Below are 19,946 nucleotides of genomic sequence, written 5' to 3'. Positions count from 1 at the left end.
GGCTGCCATGCGGCTCTGCGCCCACACGCGGCAGCGGGGCCCTTCCTGGGGCCTCATTCGCTCGTGCTGCCAGCCGGCCGCCTCCAAAGGGCTGCATCCCACGTTCCCCACCACGTGCATCCCGCCGCCTGGGGCGCCTCGAGACGGCACCGGGAGAGGTAAGATCTCCTCCCCTCCCGGGGTGGGGCAAGAGGCTTCCTCGGGAGTAAGAAGCCGTGGGGGGGCAGCACCCATCCATATGCATTATAGCAAGGGAGGGGACAGCCATTAAAAAAAAAATAGACGTGTTGGAATCGGAAAAATGCTTCTTTCTAAAGTTTTGTTTTTTTAATCTTAAATTATATTAAAAGGTGCCAGGGCTCAGACACATCTGCGGACTGCAAGGGCTTCTTCTAAGTCTGAACTGGGGCAGCGTTGGCTGGTCAGGCTGGATGAGAGAGAGAGAGAGAAAAATGTTTTGCATGTGCTCAGGAGCACTCTTATAATTCACTGTGTAATTTCACATCCGCTCCAGGCCCTGAAAATAGGTGCCGGGCACTTGTTGTTGTTGTTCAGTCGTGTCCAACTCTTCGTGACCCCATGGACCACAGCACACCAGGCCTTCCTGTCCTCCGCTCTCTCCCGGGGCGTGCTCAAGTCCATATTCATTGCATCAGTGATGCTATCTAGCCATCTCATCCTCTGCCGTCCCCTTCTCCTTTTGCCTTCAGTCTTTCCCAGCATCAGGGTCTTTTCCAGGGAGTTTTCTCTTCGCATTAGGTGGCCAAAGTATTTGAGTTTCAGTTTCAGTATCTGTCCTTCCAATGAGCAGTCAGGGTTGATTTCCTTTAGGATGGACTGATTGGACCTCCTTGCAGTCCAGGGGACTCATAAGAGTCTTCTCCAGCACCACAGTTGGAAAGCATCGATTCTTCGGCGCTCAGCCTTCCTTACAGTCCAGCTCTCACAGCCATACGTTGCTACTGGGAAAACCATAGCTTTGATTATACAGACCTTTGTCGGCAAGGTGATGTCTCTGCTTTGTATTTTGCACCCCCCCCCTCCAAAAATCTCTGCCCGATTCTGGAGAGGATGTGGAGATGGAAGAGTATATGTGGGGGGAGGGGGTCCTGTGTTGGTTCAACTCGATTCCAAATTGCGGGGGGGGGGGGGTCATCTGCTTTGAAATGGAGAAACTGGTTGTGTGTGTGAGTAGTGATCCTTGGAGCTGTGGATGCAATGCCTGATATTTTTAAAATACATCCTGGGACGCAAGCCTGAGCTGGGTTGGGGGCCCACTTGAGTCTGGAGGGATCGAGGGGGTTGAAAGAGGCTTCTTCCTGTCCTATGAATACATCATCGCCATCCCAATCCCTTCTGGATCTCAAGCATTGGAAGCTTTGGCCAACGCCACCGGTAGTGCCCCCGCCCGCCCGCCTTTCCCAGAACGACCCTGATCCAGCCATGCGTGGGACTTGGCCATAATCGGGAAGGAAAGGATCTCGCTTCCCCACCCTGGTCAGGAGGGCTTGAAGGCTGGGCTGGGCAGAGAGCCAGCAGGACTCCGAGGGGTAGCAGGCACTCGCCTAAATAACTACCAGTGACCCCTTTGCTCCCCCAGCTCTGAGTCCCAATATATGAATGTCTGTAGGCATTCCTGCTCTCCTAATCATGGCCTTTGCTCCCCCAAACAAGTTTTCTGGAGTTGTGCCTAGAAGGGGATTGCCTTCCAACTTGCAGCATGTGGCTTGGGTCACTTACTTGAGCTGCCTGCACTCTCCTCACAGCTCATCTCTGCTCCAGGTAGCTGTGGAGGGAGGGGGGTGCAGGCATGTGGTGTAGTGGCAAGAGTGTTGGACTAGGAGCTGGGAGATCCAGGTTCTAGTCCCCACTCAGCCATTGAAGCTCACAGGGTGACTTCGGGCCAGTCACAGCCTCTCAGCCCAACCCACCTCACAGGGTTGTTGTTGTGAGGATAAAATGGAAATCCCCAAAGCACAATCTAATCACAGACCACGTCTGCTTCCAAGGACTGGGCCATGAAAATCACAGATCTACCACTCGTGGGCGCAGCCACAGTGCAAAAAAAAAAGGATCTGAGGCAAAGATCCTCTTGATTTCATATGATTTCTACAGAGCACATTCCCCAAACTACAATCAAATCACAGAGCACATCTTCCTCCATGGACTAAACCAGAAAAATCAGGGACCTGCCACTTATGGGCACAGCCAAGGCACAAAAACATGGATCCAAGGCAGGGATCCTCATGATTTTTACAAGAAAAATACCCCAGACACCATCAGATGACATCTGTATTCACATCATATGACAAGTCACATCTGTCTTCACATACTAAACCATGAAAAACAGGTCTGTCACTTGTTGGCACCGCCACATAGGGATGTGTGAACTCACCCCCTTCCGGGTTCTCTGGATGCCCACCCAGCCCCTGCCCCCAATTGCTGGTCCCAAGACCATGCTCAAGCCCCTCCCATGCTCGGCGAGCAGCCTGCACTCACCCCAGCAGCCTCATCAAGCTCCACAGTCACCTTAAAAAAAAAAAAGGCGATCACAAAAACGCAAATGTTTCTGTATGTGCAAAAATGTGCATTCTCATCTGCAAAATGCGCATTTTTGCAAAGGCACACATTAGTGTGTCGTGAAAATGTGCATTTTTATGCATATGCAAATATGTGCACTCACAAAATGTGTATTTTTGCATGTGAGCAAATATGTGCACTCACAAAATGTGTATTTTTGCATGTGAGCAAATATGTGCATTTTTGCTATCACTGTTTTATTTGTCAAAAAATGGTGACCGTGAAGCTCGATGACGCCACTGGGGTGAGTGCAGGCCATTCACCAAGTACGGGCAGGGGGCAAGAAGCGGCTCAGTGAGCAGGGCTCAGGGTTGCGGGCAGGAGCGGGTCCGCTGGATTCCTGGACTGAATTGGGCACCCATGCCATCCCTACTGCCACAGCACAAAAAACTCAAGGATCTTCATGATTTTAACTGAAAAAACACCGCCAAACACCATCATATCACAGAACAAATCTATGCCCAGGGAAGGAAAGGTTCCTCCTGTGCAAGCACCGGGTCATTACTGACCCCTAGAGGGACGCCGCTTGTGCTGGCGTTTTTATGGGAGACTATAGCGGGGTGGTTTGCCATTGCCTTCCGCAGTCGTGACTACCTTTCCCCCAGCAAGCTGGGTGCTCATTTTACCGACCTCGGAAGGATGGAATGCTGAGTCGACTTGAGCCAGCTACCCGAGACCCAGCTTCCGCTGGGATCAAACTCAGGTCGTGGGGAGAGTTTCGGTTGCAATGCTGCCACCTACCACTCTGTGCCACACGAGGCTCACGCCCAGGGAATGAGCGGCAAAAAACATAGATTTGGGGCTTCATAGCATCGTCATGTTATACAATCATGGATAAGATGCACGATTCAATATAGATCCTCTGAGATTTACACTGGATCCCCCCCCCTGCCCAAGCCCCCCCCCATCAAAGCACAGAATTCATCTTTGTCCAAGTATGCATACTAAGAATCCCACATCTGTTGCTTCCCAGCAGATCCCAGAACTTCCCCTTCACCTCAAATGGTGTGAACCATTTTTTGTGAGGCATGGATCCTGATGGATCATCTGGATTTTATACGACTGTCTCTGTGTCAGTGGCATGGATCCTACATTTCTCAGATCCAGGATGGCAAGAAAAAAAATGGATTCAAGACGCACTTCCATATGGGTCCTCTGGATTTCAATATAGTGTCCTCACAAATGCAGCATTACATCACAGATCACATCCATGGCCAAGTATTGGCCCACAGAGCCAAGTATTAAGAACATAAGAACCATGCTGGATCCGACCAAGGGTCCATCCAGTCCAGCGTTCTGTTCACAGTGGACAACTAGCTGTTGACCAGGAACCTACAATCAGGGGATGAGCGCAGCAGCAGCCTCAGACCCATGTTCGTAGAATCATAGAATAGTAGGGTTGGAAGGGGCCTCCAAGACCATCGAGTCCAACCCCCTGCTCCATGCAGGAATCCAAGTCCGAGCATCCCTGACAGATGGCTGTCCAGCCTTGTCTTGAACGCCTCCAGTGCAGGAGAGCCCACTGCCTCCCTAGGTAACTGGTTCCATTGTCGTATTGCTCTGACAGTCGGGAAGTTTCTCCTGATGTTCAGCCGGAATCTGGCTTCCTGTCACTTGAGCCCATGATTCCGTGTCCTGCACTCTGGGATGATCGAGAAGAGATCCTGGCCTTCCTCTATGGGACAACCTTTCAAGTACTTGAAGAGTGCTATCCTATCTCCCCTCAGTCTTCTCTTCTCTAGGCTAAACATGCCCAGTTCTTTCAGTCTCTCTTCATAGGGCTTTGTGTCCAGTCCCCTGATCATCTTTGTTGCCCTCCTCTGAACCCTCTCCAGCTTGTCTGCATCCTTCTTAAAGTGCGGTGCCTGGAATTGAAAACAGTACTCCAGATGAGGCCTAACCAGTGCTGAGCAGAGGGGAACTAGTACTTCCCGGGATTTGGAAGCTATGCTTCCATTAATGCAGCCCAAAAGAACATTGGCCTTTTTTGCAGCCACATCTCATTGTTGGCTCATATTCAGCTTGTGATCGACAACAATTCCAAGATCCTTCTCGCTTGTAGTGTTGTTGAGCCAAGCATCCCCCATCTTGTAACTATGCATTTGGTTTCTTTTTCCTAGGTGCAGAACTCCGCATTTATCCCTATTCAATGTCATTCTGTTGTTTTCTGCCCAGCGCTATCCAGATCACTTTGAATGTTGTTTCTGTCTTCCAGGGTATTGGCTATCCTGCCCAGTTTTGTGTCATCTGCAAATCTGATAAGCATCCCCTGTACCTCCTCCTCCAAGTCATTAATACAAATGTTGAAGAGCACTGGGTCCAGGACTGAGCCCTGCGGTACCCCGCTCGTTACCTCTCCCCAGTTTGAGAAGATCCCATTGATACCTCTTTGAGTCCGATTCTGTAGCCAACTGTGGATCCACCGGAACGTTGTTTCATCTAGCCCACTTTGGCTAGTTTGCTCATCAGGACGTCATGGGGCACTTTGTCGAAAGCTTTGCTGAAGTCGAGGTATATTATCTGTACAGCATTCCCACAATCCACAAGGGAGGTTACTTGATCAAAAAATGAGATCAGATTCATCTGGCAGGATTTGTTCTTGACAAATCCATGTTGGCTTCGAGTCATCACTGCATTGTTGTCAAGGTGCTTACAGATGGATTGCTTGATCATCTGCTCCAGAATTTTCCCTGGGATTGATGTCAGACTGACTAGTCTGTAGTTCCCAGGTTCCTCCTTTTTACCCTTTTTGAAGATAGGGACAACATGAGCCCTCCTCCAGTCATCTGGCACTTCCCCCGTCCTCCATGATTTCTCAAAGAGAATAGACAGCGGCTCTGAGAGTTCTTCTGCCAGTTCCTTTATTACTCTACAATGCAGTTCATCTGGCCCTGGAGACTTGAACTCATTCAAAGTAATCAGGTGTTCCTTGACCATATGCCTATCGATCTCAAGCTGCAATCCTGCCCCTTCAGCCTGTACTTCGCCTTTGCCAGGGGGCTCATAGACCCTCTTTTGGGAGAAGACCGAGCCAAAGTAGGAATTGAGCACCTCTGCCTTTTCTTTGTCATCTCTTACCATTTTGCCATCCTTATTTAATAGCTGAACCACCATTTCTTTCCTCTGCCTTTTACTATGCACGTAGCTGAAGAAAGCCTTTTTGTTGCTTTTCGCATCCCGCGCTAACCTCAGCTCGTTCTCAGCTTTCGCCTTCCTGACGCCATCCCTGCAATTCTGTGCTACCTGCCTGTACTCTTCCTTTGTTGCTTAGCCTTCCTTCCACTTCCTGTATGTGTGTTTTTTTGTTTTCAGGTCATCTCTTAGCTTTTTGTGAAGCCACATTGGCTTCTTCTGTTGTCTTCCGCCTTTTTTTCTTGTTGGAATGGTTTGTAATTGTGCCTTGAGAATTTCCTTTTATAAAAACTCCCACCCATCTTGGACTCCTTTTCTCATTAGAGTTGCTTGCCAGTGGGACCTTACTGATCATTGTTCTGAGTTTAGTAAAATCAGCTTTCCTAAAATCCAGGGTATGCGTTTGCCTACACTCGGCTTTTGCTTCCTTTAGAACCAAGAACACAAGTATAACATGCTCGCTTTCCCCCAGAGTTCCCATAACTGCTACTTGATCCACTAAGTCATCTCTGTTGGTTAGGATCAAGTCAAAGATAGCCGATCCTCTATTTCCTTCCTCTACTTTCTGTAGGAGGAAGTTGTCCGCCACACAAGTCAGGAATTTCCTGGAGGGGCCATGTTTTGCAGAATTTGTCTCCCAACAAGTATCAGGGAAATTGAAGTCCTCCATTGCTACTACATCATGCTTCCTTGAAACACTGGCAGTTTGCTTTTCAAAAGTTTCATCCTCGTCTTCTCCTTGATTGGGTGGCTGGTAGTAGAGTCCGTCCACCAGGTTCCTTTTATTCTTTGCTCCATTTAATTTAACCAAGATGCTCTCAATGGGGCTACCAAGCTCATCCTCCTATATTTCTTTTCAGAGATGGGTATTTTTAACATATAGTGCACCCCCCTCCCTTTCTGTTCCTCCTGTTCTTTTTGAACAAGTTATATCCTTCGATTGCTGTATTCCAGTCATGAGAGTCATCCCACCAAGTCTCAGCTATACCTATCAAGTCATAATTTCCCTCCTGTGTTAAGAGTTCAAGTTCGTTCTGTTTGTTTCCCATACTCTGGGCATTAGTATATAGACATTGAAGACCATGTACTTCATAGTCTGGCTTTCTGGCTACACGTTTGTGAAGACTGGGCACTATTAAAGCTGTTCTCTCCATTGCAGTGCATGAGCCTTCATCCATTTTTGCCCCCAACTTTACATCTCCCTCCCCCATAGGATTCAGTTTAAAGCCCTCCTGATGAAGTTCTTCATGCTGTGGCCAAACACATTCTTCCCAGCCCTTGTGAGGTGCAACCCGTCCCTTGCCAACAGCCCATCTTCCAGGAAGTATAGCCCGTGGTCCCAGAATCCAAATCTCTCTCATTGGCACCACCTTTGTAGCCAGTCATTCACCTGGAGTATTTTTCTTTCCCTTTCTATCCCTCTTCTAACTACTGGAAGGATGGATGAGAAAACTATCGGGGCCCCAAAGTTCTGGAGTTTCCTTCCCAAAGCTTCAAAGTCTGACGTGATATTTTCATTGCTCCGCTTGGCGGTATCATTTGTTCCCACATGGATGAGAAGAAAGGGATACCTGTCAGTGGGCTTTATGAGTGCAGGCAACCTTTCAGTGACGTCTCTAATCCGTCCTCGTGGGAGGCAGCATACCTGGTGAGTCCTCTGCAGGTTGTCCTCCAGTCTCATCCTTAAGTACCTGGAAACGGTTCCCTAGTTCCACTGCCTCTACTGGTGCTCAGTGTCTTCTAGTTTTTCTCCTCCTGTCACCCTTTTCCAAGGAGTATCCTCTACTGCATTTTTCCTCCCCTCAGCATTTCCCACTTCTGCCTCAGCTTGCTGTTGCTCTTCAAGCTTCTGGTCTTCCCTTTGTTGCTGTAGTTCCCCCATTCTGTCCAAGAACTCTTTGCGTTCTGTTATTCCCTGGAGGGTCAACATTTGCCGCTCCAGTCTCATACTTTTTCTTCCAGCAGCACGATCAGCTTGCGCTTGTTGCAGGTGTAGGCCATGTTGTTCTCAGGCAAGAAAACAAACATTGCACACACCTTGCAGGTCACCACCACTGGAGAGTCCTGTCCTTCCATAGCCTCTTTTCCCTTTTTGTGACTAGCTTCCTGGGTGTTCTAGAGTAGGCTGTGTCTGGTCCTCTACTCACTCTTTGCCTTTGTCTGTCTCTTCTGCCACTGCACCCTCCCCCGGCCAACTCCTGTTTGCTCCCCCTGTCCACTCGCTCTGGCCACTCTCTCTCTGGGAGCTTGCTTGCTTCTGTAGTCCCAAGACCAGCTGGAGCAGCTTCCTCTGCTCTGCTCTGCTCTGCTCTGCTCTGCTCAGCTGGGAGGCAGGAAACAGACATGAGGATCCCTTTTTGATTTCAGGGACCCTTGTTTTACTTTCTTCCCTTCTTTTTTAAGAGGAGTCACAGTGCTATCCTATAAATATCTACGCACTAGGAAGACCCACTGAGTTTAATGGGCTTATCGCTGTGTAAATGTGTATAGCCTCAATTTATCGGAGGTTTTAATGAATGAATGGATTGGCTGTGTGTGTCTGAACATACCTCACAGGGTTATTGTGAAGGAAACCCCATACATATGTCACCCTGAGCTGGGGGGGGGGGCAGGAAATGTAACTACTCCCCCTCCCTTGGAGGGAGCCCAATTTCATTGAAACCGGTACAGTTTCTGCATCTCCAAGCTTGAGAGAGAAGCATCCTGTGTTGGCTTCTGATTGCGCAGCCCTTTGTATGTTCATTACTCAGAAGTAAGTGACATTGGGCACAGTGGGGCTTACTTGTAGGCAAGCGGCTCTAGGACTGCCGCTGGAATATGGCACACAAGTGTCCCTGGGAAAGAGAGCCGCAGGCAACCCCTAGTTCTGTCCAAGAGGGCTTCTGAGCATGTGCAGAATGCATTTGGCTTGCAGTGAGGCTAGAGGAGCGGGCCCTGGTGTACCCTCGCCCTGATGGGAGGGCTCCTCCACTGCCCGCCCGCCCCTCCTGCTGCTGGCCATCCCATCCCAGTCCTCCCCCAGTTTTCTGGCTTCCGCCACGTGTGCAGATGCCTCCCTCACAGCGGCGTTGCTCGGTTCTTAAAAGATCTGGGGTACAGGCCCATAACACAAATTGGCATGTGCATCCAAGTCCAAGCACACCTCTAATGCGTGTGGTGTGCGCGCGCATGTGCGTGTGTGTGTATAGACCCCACTTCAGCATTTTGGAAACCATCCCGCTTCTGCTCAGGCCAGTTTGTAGTCGGTCCATTCAGCTCAGCACCAAACCTGAGTCAAGGCTGGGAAAAATGAGTCTTTGTGCTTCCTGTTGACCACCATCGGAAATTAGAACAAAATATGTAACTCTTTCTCTTGGTCAGAACTTTGAGGCATAGTAGCCCCCTAGAAGGGGATTACACCTGTCCAATGTCAGAAAAATGCAGGGATTATATATTTAGATTTTCGTTTAAACAGAACTGCCAAGAACATTTTTATTCCTTTGAAGAATTGGATAAAAATTTCAGGATTCATTGCCCCATCAGAGGAGTTCATGCCTGCCAAATTTCAGAATGATAGCCACAGGGGTTTTTGTGCAAGGGTGGTCTTGACAGTTTGAGGTCTCCAAAAGGAGACAGACTTATCTCCCTATGTTCCTTGTGGACCATTGTTCTGAAAATTACAGACTGTCTAGAGGTGTCCCTAAGCAAGAAACCAGCAAAGTTTCAGAAGGATAGGTGCAGCAGTTCAAGTGGAAGGGGAGTTCTCCAATTTGGGGGAGGGAGTGATTTGCTTTCCCTTTCCTGCAAAGTTTCTGAAGGAGGTACATGCATGCAAATTTAGAATTACTAAAATTTATTTACCTTTCACCAATGTTAGCAGCAGGGGAACATGGGTGGGAAGGTGCTGTCGCACTTCTGTCCTGCTTGTGGGTTTCTGTGGCCATCTGTTTGGCCACTGTGTGAACAGAATGCTGGACTAGATGGACCTTGGTCTGATGCAGCATGGCTCTTCTTATGTTCTTAAATAAAGAGAGTGTCTGAACATGTGCAGAATGCTTTTCTTTCACCACTGAGCACTTACATTCGCCTCCTACCAATTCTATTCCGCCCCATTCCTCATCATAGAATCATAAAATAGTAGGGTTGGAAGGGACCTACAAGGCCATCGAGTCCAACCGCCTGCTCAGTGCAGTAATCCAGGTCAGAGCATCCCTGACAGATGGCTGTCCAGCCTCGTCTTGAACGCCTCCAGTGTGGGAGAGCTCACCGCCTCCCTCAGGAATGGGTTCAATTGTCGTATTGCTCAAACAGTCAGGAAGTTTTTCCTGATGTTCAGCCGGAATCTGGCTTCCTGTAACCTGAGCCCATGATGCTGTGTCCTACACTCTGGGATGATGGAGAAGAGATCCTGGCCTTCCTCTCTGTGACAACCTTTCAAGTTCTTGAAGTGTGCTATCATATCTCCCCCCAGTCTTCTCCAGGCTAAACATGCCCAGTTCTTTCAGTCTCTCTTCATAGGGCTTTGTTTCCAGTCCCCTGATCATCTTGGTTGCCCTCCTCTGAACCCTCTCCAGCTTGTCTTCATCCTTTTAAAGTGTGGCGCCCGGAACTGGATACAGTACTCCAGATGAGGCCTAACCCATGCTGAGTAGAGAGGAACTAGTACTTCCCTGGATTTGGAAGCTATGCTTCTATTTATGCCGCCCAAATTAACATTTGCCTTTTTTGCAGCCACATCCCATTGTTGGCTCATATTCAGCTTGTGATCGACAACAATTCCAAGATCCTTCTCGCGTGTAGTGTTGTTGAGCCACGTATCCCCCATCTTGTAACTGTGCCTTTGGTTTCTTTTTCCTAGGTGCAGAACTTGGCATTTATCCCTATTAAATGTCATTCTGTTGTTTTCTGCCCAGCATTCCAGCCTATCAAGATCACTTTGAATTGTCTTTCTGTCTTCCAAAGTATTAGCTATCCTGCCCAGTTTTGTGTCATCTGCAGATTTGATCAGCATTCCCTGCACCTCCTCCTCCAAGTCATTAATAAAAATGTGGAAGAGCACCGGGCCCAGGACTGAGCCCTGCGGTACCCCGCTCATTACCTCTCCCCAGTTTGAGAAGGCCCCATTGATAAGCAGTCTTCCTACCATCCTCCAGCAACTCTTCATAAAAACAGATGTCTCGTTTTGTGCAACTCTCCTCTACCTCCTCCATGTGATGCACAAGCTCTCACTGTATCTTCCTCCCCATAACTTAGGAACATAGGAAGCTGCCTTATACTGAGTCAGACCCTGGGTCCATCTGTCCAAGTATTGTCCACGCTGACTGGCAGCAGCGGCTCTCCAGGGCTTCAGGCAGGATTCTTTCCTGGCCCTGCCTGGAGATGCTGGGGATTGAGCCTGGGACCCTCTGCATGCCAAGCAGGTGCTCTGCCACTTAGCTGCAGCCTTTCCTGTTGCTGGATAAGGGCAACTGACAAACAGAACAGCCCCAGGTTTGTTTCTCTGCAACCATGTGAACCCACCTTTCTCAAAGACTTGAGTGTGGAGAAGGAGAAAAACAAACCCTCTCATCTGTTTGCATAAAGTCAAATACAGTTCAGAACTTCTCTTCATCACCAAAGAGAATTCTCTTAAAATTTCCCAAGATACATTTTGGGTAGAATAAAGAAGAGAAAGAAAGACCAGGACAGGGAAGGGAAGGGAAAAAGAAGAAGAATGGTGATTGGAAATGGAGGGTGGGGCGGAGAATTCCCCATGCCAAATGGCTCCTTTCAGAGGAATTTAGGGGGCTGTGGGGGGGTTGTAAGGATTGCACATATTTAAATGAACTTTATGAGGTGAGGTGGCTGAGGGCTTTTTCTTGCCTTTTAAAACTGTGGAACCTATTTAAGAGCCCCGGCACCTTGGGATCATGACGTCCCATAGCCCTAGCCGCCCTTTTGGTGTAATCTGAGGTCTGCAGCTATTTAGGACAAACTAAAGTGGAGGGGGAGAAAGAAGTTTGTGGAGGCTGACTCAGTCCTTTGCTATGCTGAAGCTACTGAACTTCTGCAGAAGCCAAAGGTTCCAGTTTGGGGCAGGAAAATCAGATGGTGTGTGAAATACCACTAGTTCACACGGAGTTCTTCCTGCCCGTCCCTCTCCCTCTCATCAAAATGTCATTGCGAGCAAGCTCCCAACAGCGGGCATGTAAGAGCGGAAAAGTACAGGAGAGAGAAAAAACAATGAGCAGACTGTAGAAGGAAAGGAGGCTAGAGTCTCCCCTCTAGTTTAAAAGGCTGGTGCATTCACACTAGACTCCCTATTGGTCTGTCAAGGGAGCGAGTCCTAAGGCCTCCTAGTAATCGCAAGGCTACTGAACTCAGAGGGAAGAAGCAAGTTTATATGGTGTAGGGCTGTGCCCTGCTTCTGATCCAGATCTGAATTTTGAACCAAAGCAGGGTGATTCAGACCAAATCGGTCCGGATCCGAAGCAGGTCAGATCAGTCCGAAAAGCTTCAGATCACTTCAGATAATTCTAAAGCCCAGACAGTCTGGGAAATGTAACAATTTCCTTAAGTTTAGGGAGCGGGGGAGAAGGAGTTGGGGGTGGGGGGAACTGAGCCTTGGCAAGTGACATCAAGCTGCCAGTAGGGCTGAACTTCTAACCCAGCAGTCTCCAATCACAGTGGAATGGCTTCAGTGTTTGGGATATTTAATTTAGAAGAAAAGCAAATAATGGGGGAGGTTTGTAAAATTGTATGGAGTAGTGAAAGTGGAGCAATGCAATCAATAAGCTGAGTTCAGTGTGACTTTTCCCCAGGTAATGTGTATTGCAGCCGAAGAGATGTTTAACCTTTTTCTTCCCTTAATGAGGCGCCTCAGGTAATCTGTGAAACTGAATAGTGTCAAATTCAGGACAGACAAAAGGAAAGTACCATTTGCATCTAACCCCCCCCCCAACCCTACACTAGATATAAGGGATAGTACCCTCCTAATGGTCACCTTAAACACCTTCTGATTAGGATCTCTAATCCCCTGTGTGGCTTGACAGTTTTTACTTTTTGGTTTTGGTCTTTGAGAAAATGAAACTTTATGCACGGCTAGCACAAAAGCCACTAGACCTGTCTGAAATTTGGCAGGTTCAGTCAGCTCCATTGGAGCTGCCAGGGCCCCAAATTCCATGCACTTGTGTGAAAGCACAAAAAAAGTAAAGTGTTGTTGTTGTTGTTCAGTCGTTCAGTCGTGTCCGACTCTTCGTGACCCCATGGACCATAGCACGCCAGGCCTTCCTGTCCTGCGCTCTCTCCCGGAGCGTGCTCAAGTTCATATTCATTGCATCCGTGATGCTATCTAGCCATCTCATCCTCTGCCGTCCCCTTCTCCTTTTGCCTTCAGTCTTTCCCAGCATCAGGGTCTTTTCCAGGGAGTTTTCTCTTCGCATTAGGTGGCCAAAATATTGGAGCTTCAGCTTCATCATCTGTCCTTCCAATGAGCAGTCAGGGTTGATTTCCTTTAGGATGGACTGATTTGACCTCCTTGCAGTCCAGGGGACTCGTAAGAGTCTTCTCCAGCACCACAGTTCGAAAGCATCAATTCTTCGGCGCTCAGCCTTCCTTATAGTCCAGCTCTCACAGCCATACATTACTACTGGGAAAACCATAGCTTCGATTAGACGGACCTTTGTCGGCAAGGTGATGTCTCTGCTTCTTACTATGCTGTCTAGGTTGGCCATAGCTTTCCTCCCCAGGAGCAAGCGTCTTTTAATTTCATGGCTACAGTCACCGGCTGCGGTGATCTTGGAGCCCAAGAAAGTAAAATCTGTCACTGCTTCCATTTCTTCCCCTTCTATATACCAGGAAGTGATGGGGCCAGATGCCATGATCTTCGTTTTTTTAATGTTGCGTTTCAAACCAGCTTTTGCACTCTCCTCTTTCACCCTCAACAAGAGGCTCTTGAGATCCTCTTCGCTTTCTGCCATTAGGGTGGTATCGTCTGCATATCGGAGGTTGTTGATAATTCTCCCGGCAATCTTAATTCCGACCTCTGATTCATCCAACCCGGCATTTCTCATGATGTACTCCGCATATAAGTTAAATAAGCAGGGTGACAATATGCAGCCTTGTCGTATTCCTTTCCCAATTTTGAACCAATCGGTTGTTCCATGTCTGGTTCTTACTGTTGCTTCTTGACCCTCGTACAGGTTTCTCAGGAGACAGGTAAGGTGGTCTGGTACTCCCATCACTTTAAGAATTTGCCAGAGTTTGTTGTGATCCACACAATCAAAGGCTTTAGCGTAGTCAATGAAGCAGAAATAGACGTTTTTCTGGAATTCTCTTGCTTTCTCCATGATGCAGCGAATGTTGGCGATTTGATCTCTAGTTCCTCTGCCTCTTCGAAACCCAGCTTGTACTTCCGGTAGTTCTCGGTTCGCATACTGCTGAAGCCTAGCTTGTAGGATTTTGAGCATCACCTTGCTGGCATGTGAAATGAGCGCAATTGTGCGGTAGTTTGAACACTCTTTGGCGTTGCCCTTCTTTGGAATTGGAATGTAAACTGACCTTTTCCAGTCTTGTGGCCACTGTTGAGTGTTCCAGATTTGTTGGCATATTGAATGCAGCACTTTAACAGCATCATCTTTTAGGATTTTAAATAGCTCGGCTGGAATACTGTCATCTCTGCTAGCTTTGTTGTTACTAATGCTTCCTAAGGCCCACTTGACTTCACTCTCTAGGATGTCCGGCTCAAGTTCAGTGACCGCACTATCATGGCTATCAGGGACATTCAGATCTTTCCTGTATAGTTCTTCTGTGTATTCTTTCCACCTCTTCTTAATCTCATCTGCTTCTGTTAGGTCCCTGCCTTCTTTGTCCTTTATCATGCCCGTCCTTGCACAAAACGTTCCCTTGAGATCTCCAATTTTCTTGAAGAGATCTCTAGTCTTTCCCATTCTGTTGTTTTCCTCGATTTCTTTGCATTGTTCATTTAAGAAGGCCTTCTTGTCTCTCCTTGCTATTCTCTGGAACTCTGCATTCAGTTGGGTATATCTTCCCCTTTCTCCCTTGCTTTTCGCTTCCCTTCTTTCGTAAGCTACTTGTAAAGCCTCCTCAGACAGCCACTTTGCTTTCTTGCATTTCTTTTTCTTTGGGATGGATTGAGTTGCTGCCTCCTGAACAATGTTACGGACCTCCGTCCATAGTTCCTCAGGCACTCTGTCTATCAGGTCTAATCCCTGAAATCTATTCCTCAACTCCACTGTATATTCATCAGGGATATGATTTAGATCATACCTGAACGGTTTAGTGGTTTTCCCGACGTTCTTCAATTTAAGCCGAAATTTTGCAAGCAGCAGCTCATGATCTGAGCCACAGTCAGCTCCAGGTCTTGTTTTTACTGACTGTATGGAGCTTCTCCATCTTTGGCTGCAAAGGACATAATCAATCTGATTTCGATATTGACCATCTGGTGATGTCCATGTGTAGAGTCGCCTCTTGTGCTGTTGGAAAAGAGTGTTTGCTATGATCAGCATGTTCTCTTGGCAAAACTCTATTAGCTTTTGTCCTGCTTCATTTTGTACACCAAGGCCATGCCTGCCTGTTATCCCGGTGATTTCTTGACTTCCTACTTTAGCATTCCAATCCCCTATGATGAAGAGGACATCTTTTTTTGGTGTTGAAAAACCTAGAAGGTGTTGTATGTCTTCATAGAACCGATCAACCTCAGCTTCTTCGGCCTCAGTGGTTGGGGCATAGACTTGAATTACTGTGATGTTGAATGGTTTGCCTTGGATTCGTACTGAGATCATTCTATCATTTTTAAGATTGTACCCCAGTACTGCTTTTCCCACCCTTTTGTTGACTATGAGTGCTACTCCATTTCTTCTAAGGGATTCTTGCCCACAATAGTAGATACGATGGTCACCTGAATTAAATTCGCCCATGCCTGTCCATTTTAGTTCGCTGATTCCCAAGATGTCGATGTTCAGTCTTGCCATCTCATGTTTGACCACCTCCAGCTTAGCTTGATTCATTGATCTGACATTCCAGGTTCCTAAACAATATTGTTCTTTACAGCATCGGATTTTCTTTTCACCACCAGGCACATCCACAGCTGAGTGTCCTTTCGGGCTTGGCCCAGCCGCTTCACTCTTTCTGGCGCTACTTGGAAATACCCTCTGCTCTTCCCCAGTAGTATATTGGACACCTTCTGTCCTGAGGGGCTCATCTTCCGGCGTCATATCTTTTAGCCTTGTGATACGTTCCATGGGGTTTTCTTGGCAAGAATACTGGAGTGGGTTGCCATTTCCTTCTCCAGTGGACCACATTTTGTCAGAACTCTCTGCCATGACCTGTCCGTCTTGGGTGGCCCTGCACGGCATAGCTTATGGCTTCACTGAGTTACGCAAGCCCCTTCGCCACAACAAGGCAGCGATCCATGAAGGGGAAGTAAAGTATAGCTCATTACTTTGACGGATTTTCTTTAAAAAAGTAAATTTTACCTGTGGCTAGCACAAAAGCCACTTGACCTTACTGTCTGAACTTTGGTAGGATCAGTCAGCTCCATAGGGGCTGCCTGGTCCCCAAAGTCCATGGACCTCTGTGGAAGCACAAAAAAATTATAGCTCTTTGCTTTCACAGATTTTCTTGAAAATAGCAAATTTTACCTGTGACTGGCACAAAAGCCACTGGACCTAACTGCCTGAAATTTGGTAGGGTCAGTCAGCTCCATGGGGGTACCAGGTCTCCAAACTGCATGAATTTATCATACAAATTTTAAAAAGCTGTGGCCGTTTCTGTTTTCCAATGCAAGTCAATGGGAAAATGTAAAAACAATTGGGACAGTTCAAAAGATCCAGGGCACAGCTCAAAAAAAATATCCGGGGCCCATGCCCTGGTGGGCCACGCTCGAACAACACCCCTGATCCCTCATGGTGAGCGGTGGGTCGTCCCCAGCCCCCCGGGCGCTCTGACTGTACGCGCCTGTGGGCAGGGATCTGCCCGCTGGCGCCGGAGGGGAAGCGCCACCGCCCTTCTGCGTGGGCCATTCCGGCCCAAAGGAGGATTTGGGCCTGGCGCGGCTGGCCACCGGGTGGCGATGCGGCGCCAGCAGAGGGGAGCTGGTGGCAGCGCAGCGGCGCCCGCCTTCGCGCCTCCCGCCCGCAGCCCGAGAAGCAGCCGCGCGTGGCCCGGAGAGGAGCCCGGCGCTGGCCGTGAGCCGCACGCGGCCCCCCGCCGCCTCTTCCGAGGGGCGGCGGCCGGCCTGCGGGGCTTTGGCGGCAGGGGTGGCGAGGGCGGGCCGCGCCGCGCCGCGCGCCCCCGCCATGCCCGTCTTCCGCGAGCCGGCCGAGCCGCCTCCGCGCGGAGACGCTGCTGGGCGCGCCTGGCCGGGCCCCCCGCGGGGTCGCCGTCGGCTTGCAGCGGCGGCACGCCGCGAAGGAGCAGGTGGGGGGATTGCTGACCCTTGGAGATGGGGAGAGCCAATGCTGGGCTCAGGCCTCCGCTGCTGGAGCCCGAGGCGTGCGCGGAGCGCCTCGCCTCGCCTCCCCTCAGCAGCGCTGCCTGCTCGGCCGCGGGACCGAGGCATCCGCCCTGCTGCTTTCCCGGGGCGGGGCGGGGCGGGCTTGCGGCTGCTCAGCGGGAAGCGCTTCGTCTACGCTCCGCTTGAAGCCCTTTCTCCGCGCCCTGCTTGAGCGGAGCAGCCGGCGTGGAGAACCGTGGCCGCTGCACCCAGTAAGGAAGCCCTGGTGCCCCGATGCCTCCCGGGTCTCTGGGGCCGCCTTTCGTCTGGCACGATTTTATTGATGGGCTGGAAACCAAAGTTCACAGCTCATTTGTGCTGCCCGTTTGTCATCCTGTCCCTTTTAACCCTTGCGGAGCTGCTGACCTCTCCCCTTTACCCCAGACTGGACGCTAACCCAGCCTGGCTTGTGCCTTCAGGGCCAAAGACATGAAGAACCGGTTGGGGATCTTCCAGAAGAGGAATGAGTCTCCAGGAGGGGGACACCCCACCAGCAAACTGGACAAAGTCTTGAAATCCCTCAAGTAAGTGGCGGTAGTGGGTGCCAGACTGCTCCACTGGGGTGGCAGCAGGGCTCCATCAAGACAGACTTGCTTTGCTTGAGTATTCTGTATTTCTCCCCCCCCCCCAAATCTGGGCTCAGAACTTTGCACCCAAATAGCACATTATGTGTTTGCGATCACAGAAGCTTGGAGTTATTCACGCAACTCTGTGCTGAGCTGAATGAAGAACCACGGAGCTTTTCCCCACTAATCAGTCTGCATCTGAACCCTTCCCTTCATCCCCCAAATTGGTCTTCTGCACATCCTCTGTTTTTCAGCATGGGGGTGGGGGGAGCAGAGTGTATATATGTGCAAGTGTTGTTGCTGAAATGAGGCTTGCACAAGTGCAAAATCAGCACTTTCAAGCTTTGCTGAGCAGGATACTTTTAAAAAAATATATCATGTGGCGAATTTGAAGTATCGACTTACTTTGTGTGTGTTTCACTAGAACCCATATATTGATGTAAAACATGGATCGTAGAATCATAGAATAGCAGGGTTGGAAGGGGCCTACAAGGCCATCGCGTCCAACCCCCTGCTCAATGCAGGAATCCAAGTCAGAGCATCTCTGACAGGTGGCTGTCCAGCCTCATCTTGAAGGCCTCCAGTGTGGGAGAGCCCACCGCCTCCCTAGGTAACTGGTTCCACTGTCGTATTGCTCTCACAGTCAGGAAGTTTTTCTGATGGTTGTATATCTGGCAAGTTAAAGGTTGAATAAAGATACTAAGAGGAAAACATCTCCTAAATCTGGCAACATCCATTGTTTAGGAGAAAATTTAATTTAGCAGAAATGCAAATCTGTACATGAGATACCTAGCAGCATTTGCTTAAGAATCTTCCTCCTCAGACTAAAATTCATTCCAGTTCTGATGAGGGGAGGTTTTAATAATGTAGCAAGAAGGGAAGAGGTCTGATTGTTCCTTCTTCTCATTTGAACCAAACATTAACAACCCGTTCCTCTCCCCACACCCTTCTCTTTCTCCACAGGCCCACTCCTGAAGAAGCCCTCAAGTGGGGGGAGTCCCTGGAGAAGCTGCTCCAGCATAAATGTAAGGGGCTTTTGCTGGTTTGGGCTTTTAAGCATCACTTACAACTGGTGCAAAACGTTAAAATCCACATTAGCAGGCCTATTGTGGTGCAAAGCGTTAAAATCCACATTCCTAAAATCTCACTGAATGCCAAATACTTGCAAAATCTTGTTTGAAGTTGTCCTTCTTCCCTTTCCCTCTGGTAAGCCTTTGAGCAGGGACTTCTCTTGTCACTCTCTGTCCAGTTCTATGGAGATAGAAGCAGCCAAGATGTTAAGGTGGGGCTGGGAAGAATGCCTGACTCAGAAACCAGGTCTTTTTACTTCTCCCTCTCCATCAGCACACGGGCTTGTTTGCCCTCTAGCCCACCTATACCCACTCTGACTGGGAGCGGCTTTCAGGGTCTCCTTTCCCAGCCCTGCCACCTGATATCTCTGTTCTAGCTGGAGTTCCCAGGTGAACCTGGAGTCTTCTGCATGCCACGCAGGTGCTCTCCTGCTGAGCTGTGGACCTTGTATGGATGTCTGGAGGGTCTGTGTGGGCTGGGTTGGCCTCTCTTCCATCCTTGGGTTGCAAGTCTCTCTTTTGGAGGCCAGGAAGATGGATCTGTGCATCCATTGCATGTTCCTGTTCCAGTACCTGGTGCATGTTGGAGAGCGCTTGGTTTGAACCTCCCTCCCCCTGAGAACATCCTTGCTGGATCAGACTAAAGGTGCATTTAGCCTTGGCCAGCCAGGTGCCGCTACAGCCACATCACCAGGGCAAGGAGTGTTTGCCTTCCCCGCTTTCTCCCCAGCATCTGGTTTTCAGAGGTAAACTGCTTCTGGAGGTGGAGGTTCTGTATTTTGACCAGGTCCTGAACCTCCAGTGCAGAATGTTCCTAGCCTACCTGCTCTGGATCTCAAGGCCACCGTGTTCCTCCTTTCCTTTCCAGATGGCTTGGCTGCCTTCCGCACCTTCCTGCAGACTGAGTTCAGTGAGGAGAACCTGGAGTTCTGGCTGGCATGCGAGGAGTACAGGAAGATCAAGTCTCAGTCCAAGATGGCCTCCAAAGCCAAGAAGATCTTCCTGGAATACATTGCAATCCAGTCCTGCAAAGAAGTGAGTGGCAGAGTGGTGAGCTGGCTTCGTGGGGGCAGTCTGAGGCTCGCTCTCACCTGTGTCCAGGCGCTGTATTGGCTTGGTCAAGAG

General features: G+C 49.3%; 1 protein-coding gene across 2 annotated transcripts in view; it reads left to right on the top strand.

The window, feature by feature from the left end:
* Window positions 1–19,946, top strand: part of RGS3 (regulator of G protein signaling 3) — a 78,738-nt gene that overhangs the window by 55,725 nt on the left and 3,067 nt on the right. For both annotated transcript variants that reach the window (XM_084821201.1, XM_084821200.1), the window contains exons 13-15: window positions 17,605–17,709; window positions 18,715–18,776; window positions 19,690–19,856. In XM_084821201.1, the coding sequence (XP_084677327.1) occupies window positions 17,605–17,709; window positions 18,715–18,776; window positions 19,690–19,856 (334 nt within the window). The remainder of the gene's footprint in view (window positions 1–17,604; window positions 17,710–18,714; window positions 18,777–19,689; window positions 19,857–19,946) is intronic.

Source organism: Heloderma suspectum, chromosome 14, assembly GCF_057233095.1.
Source record: "Heloderma suspectum isolate Gila_16-S chromosome 14, 16-S_ref, whole genome shotgun sequence".
Classification (NCBI taxonomy): domain Eukaryota; kingdom Metazoa; phylum Chordata; class Lepidosauria; order Squamata; family Helodermatidae; genus Heloderma; species Heloderma suspectum.
The sequence above is the reverse complement of the archived record's forward strand: the minus strand, read 5'-3'. Positions and strand labels throughout refer to the sequence as shown.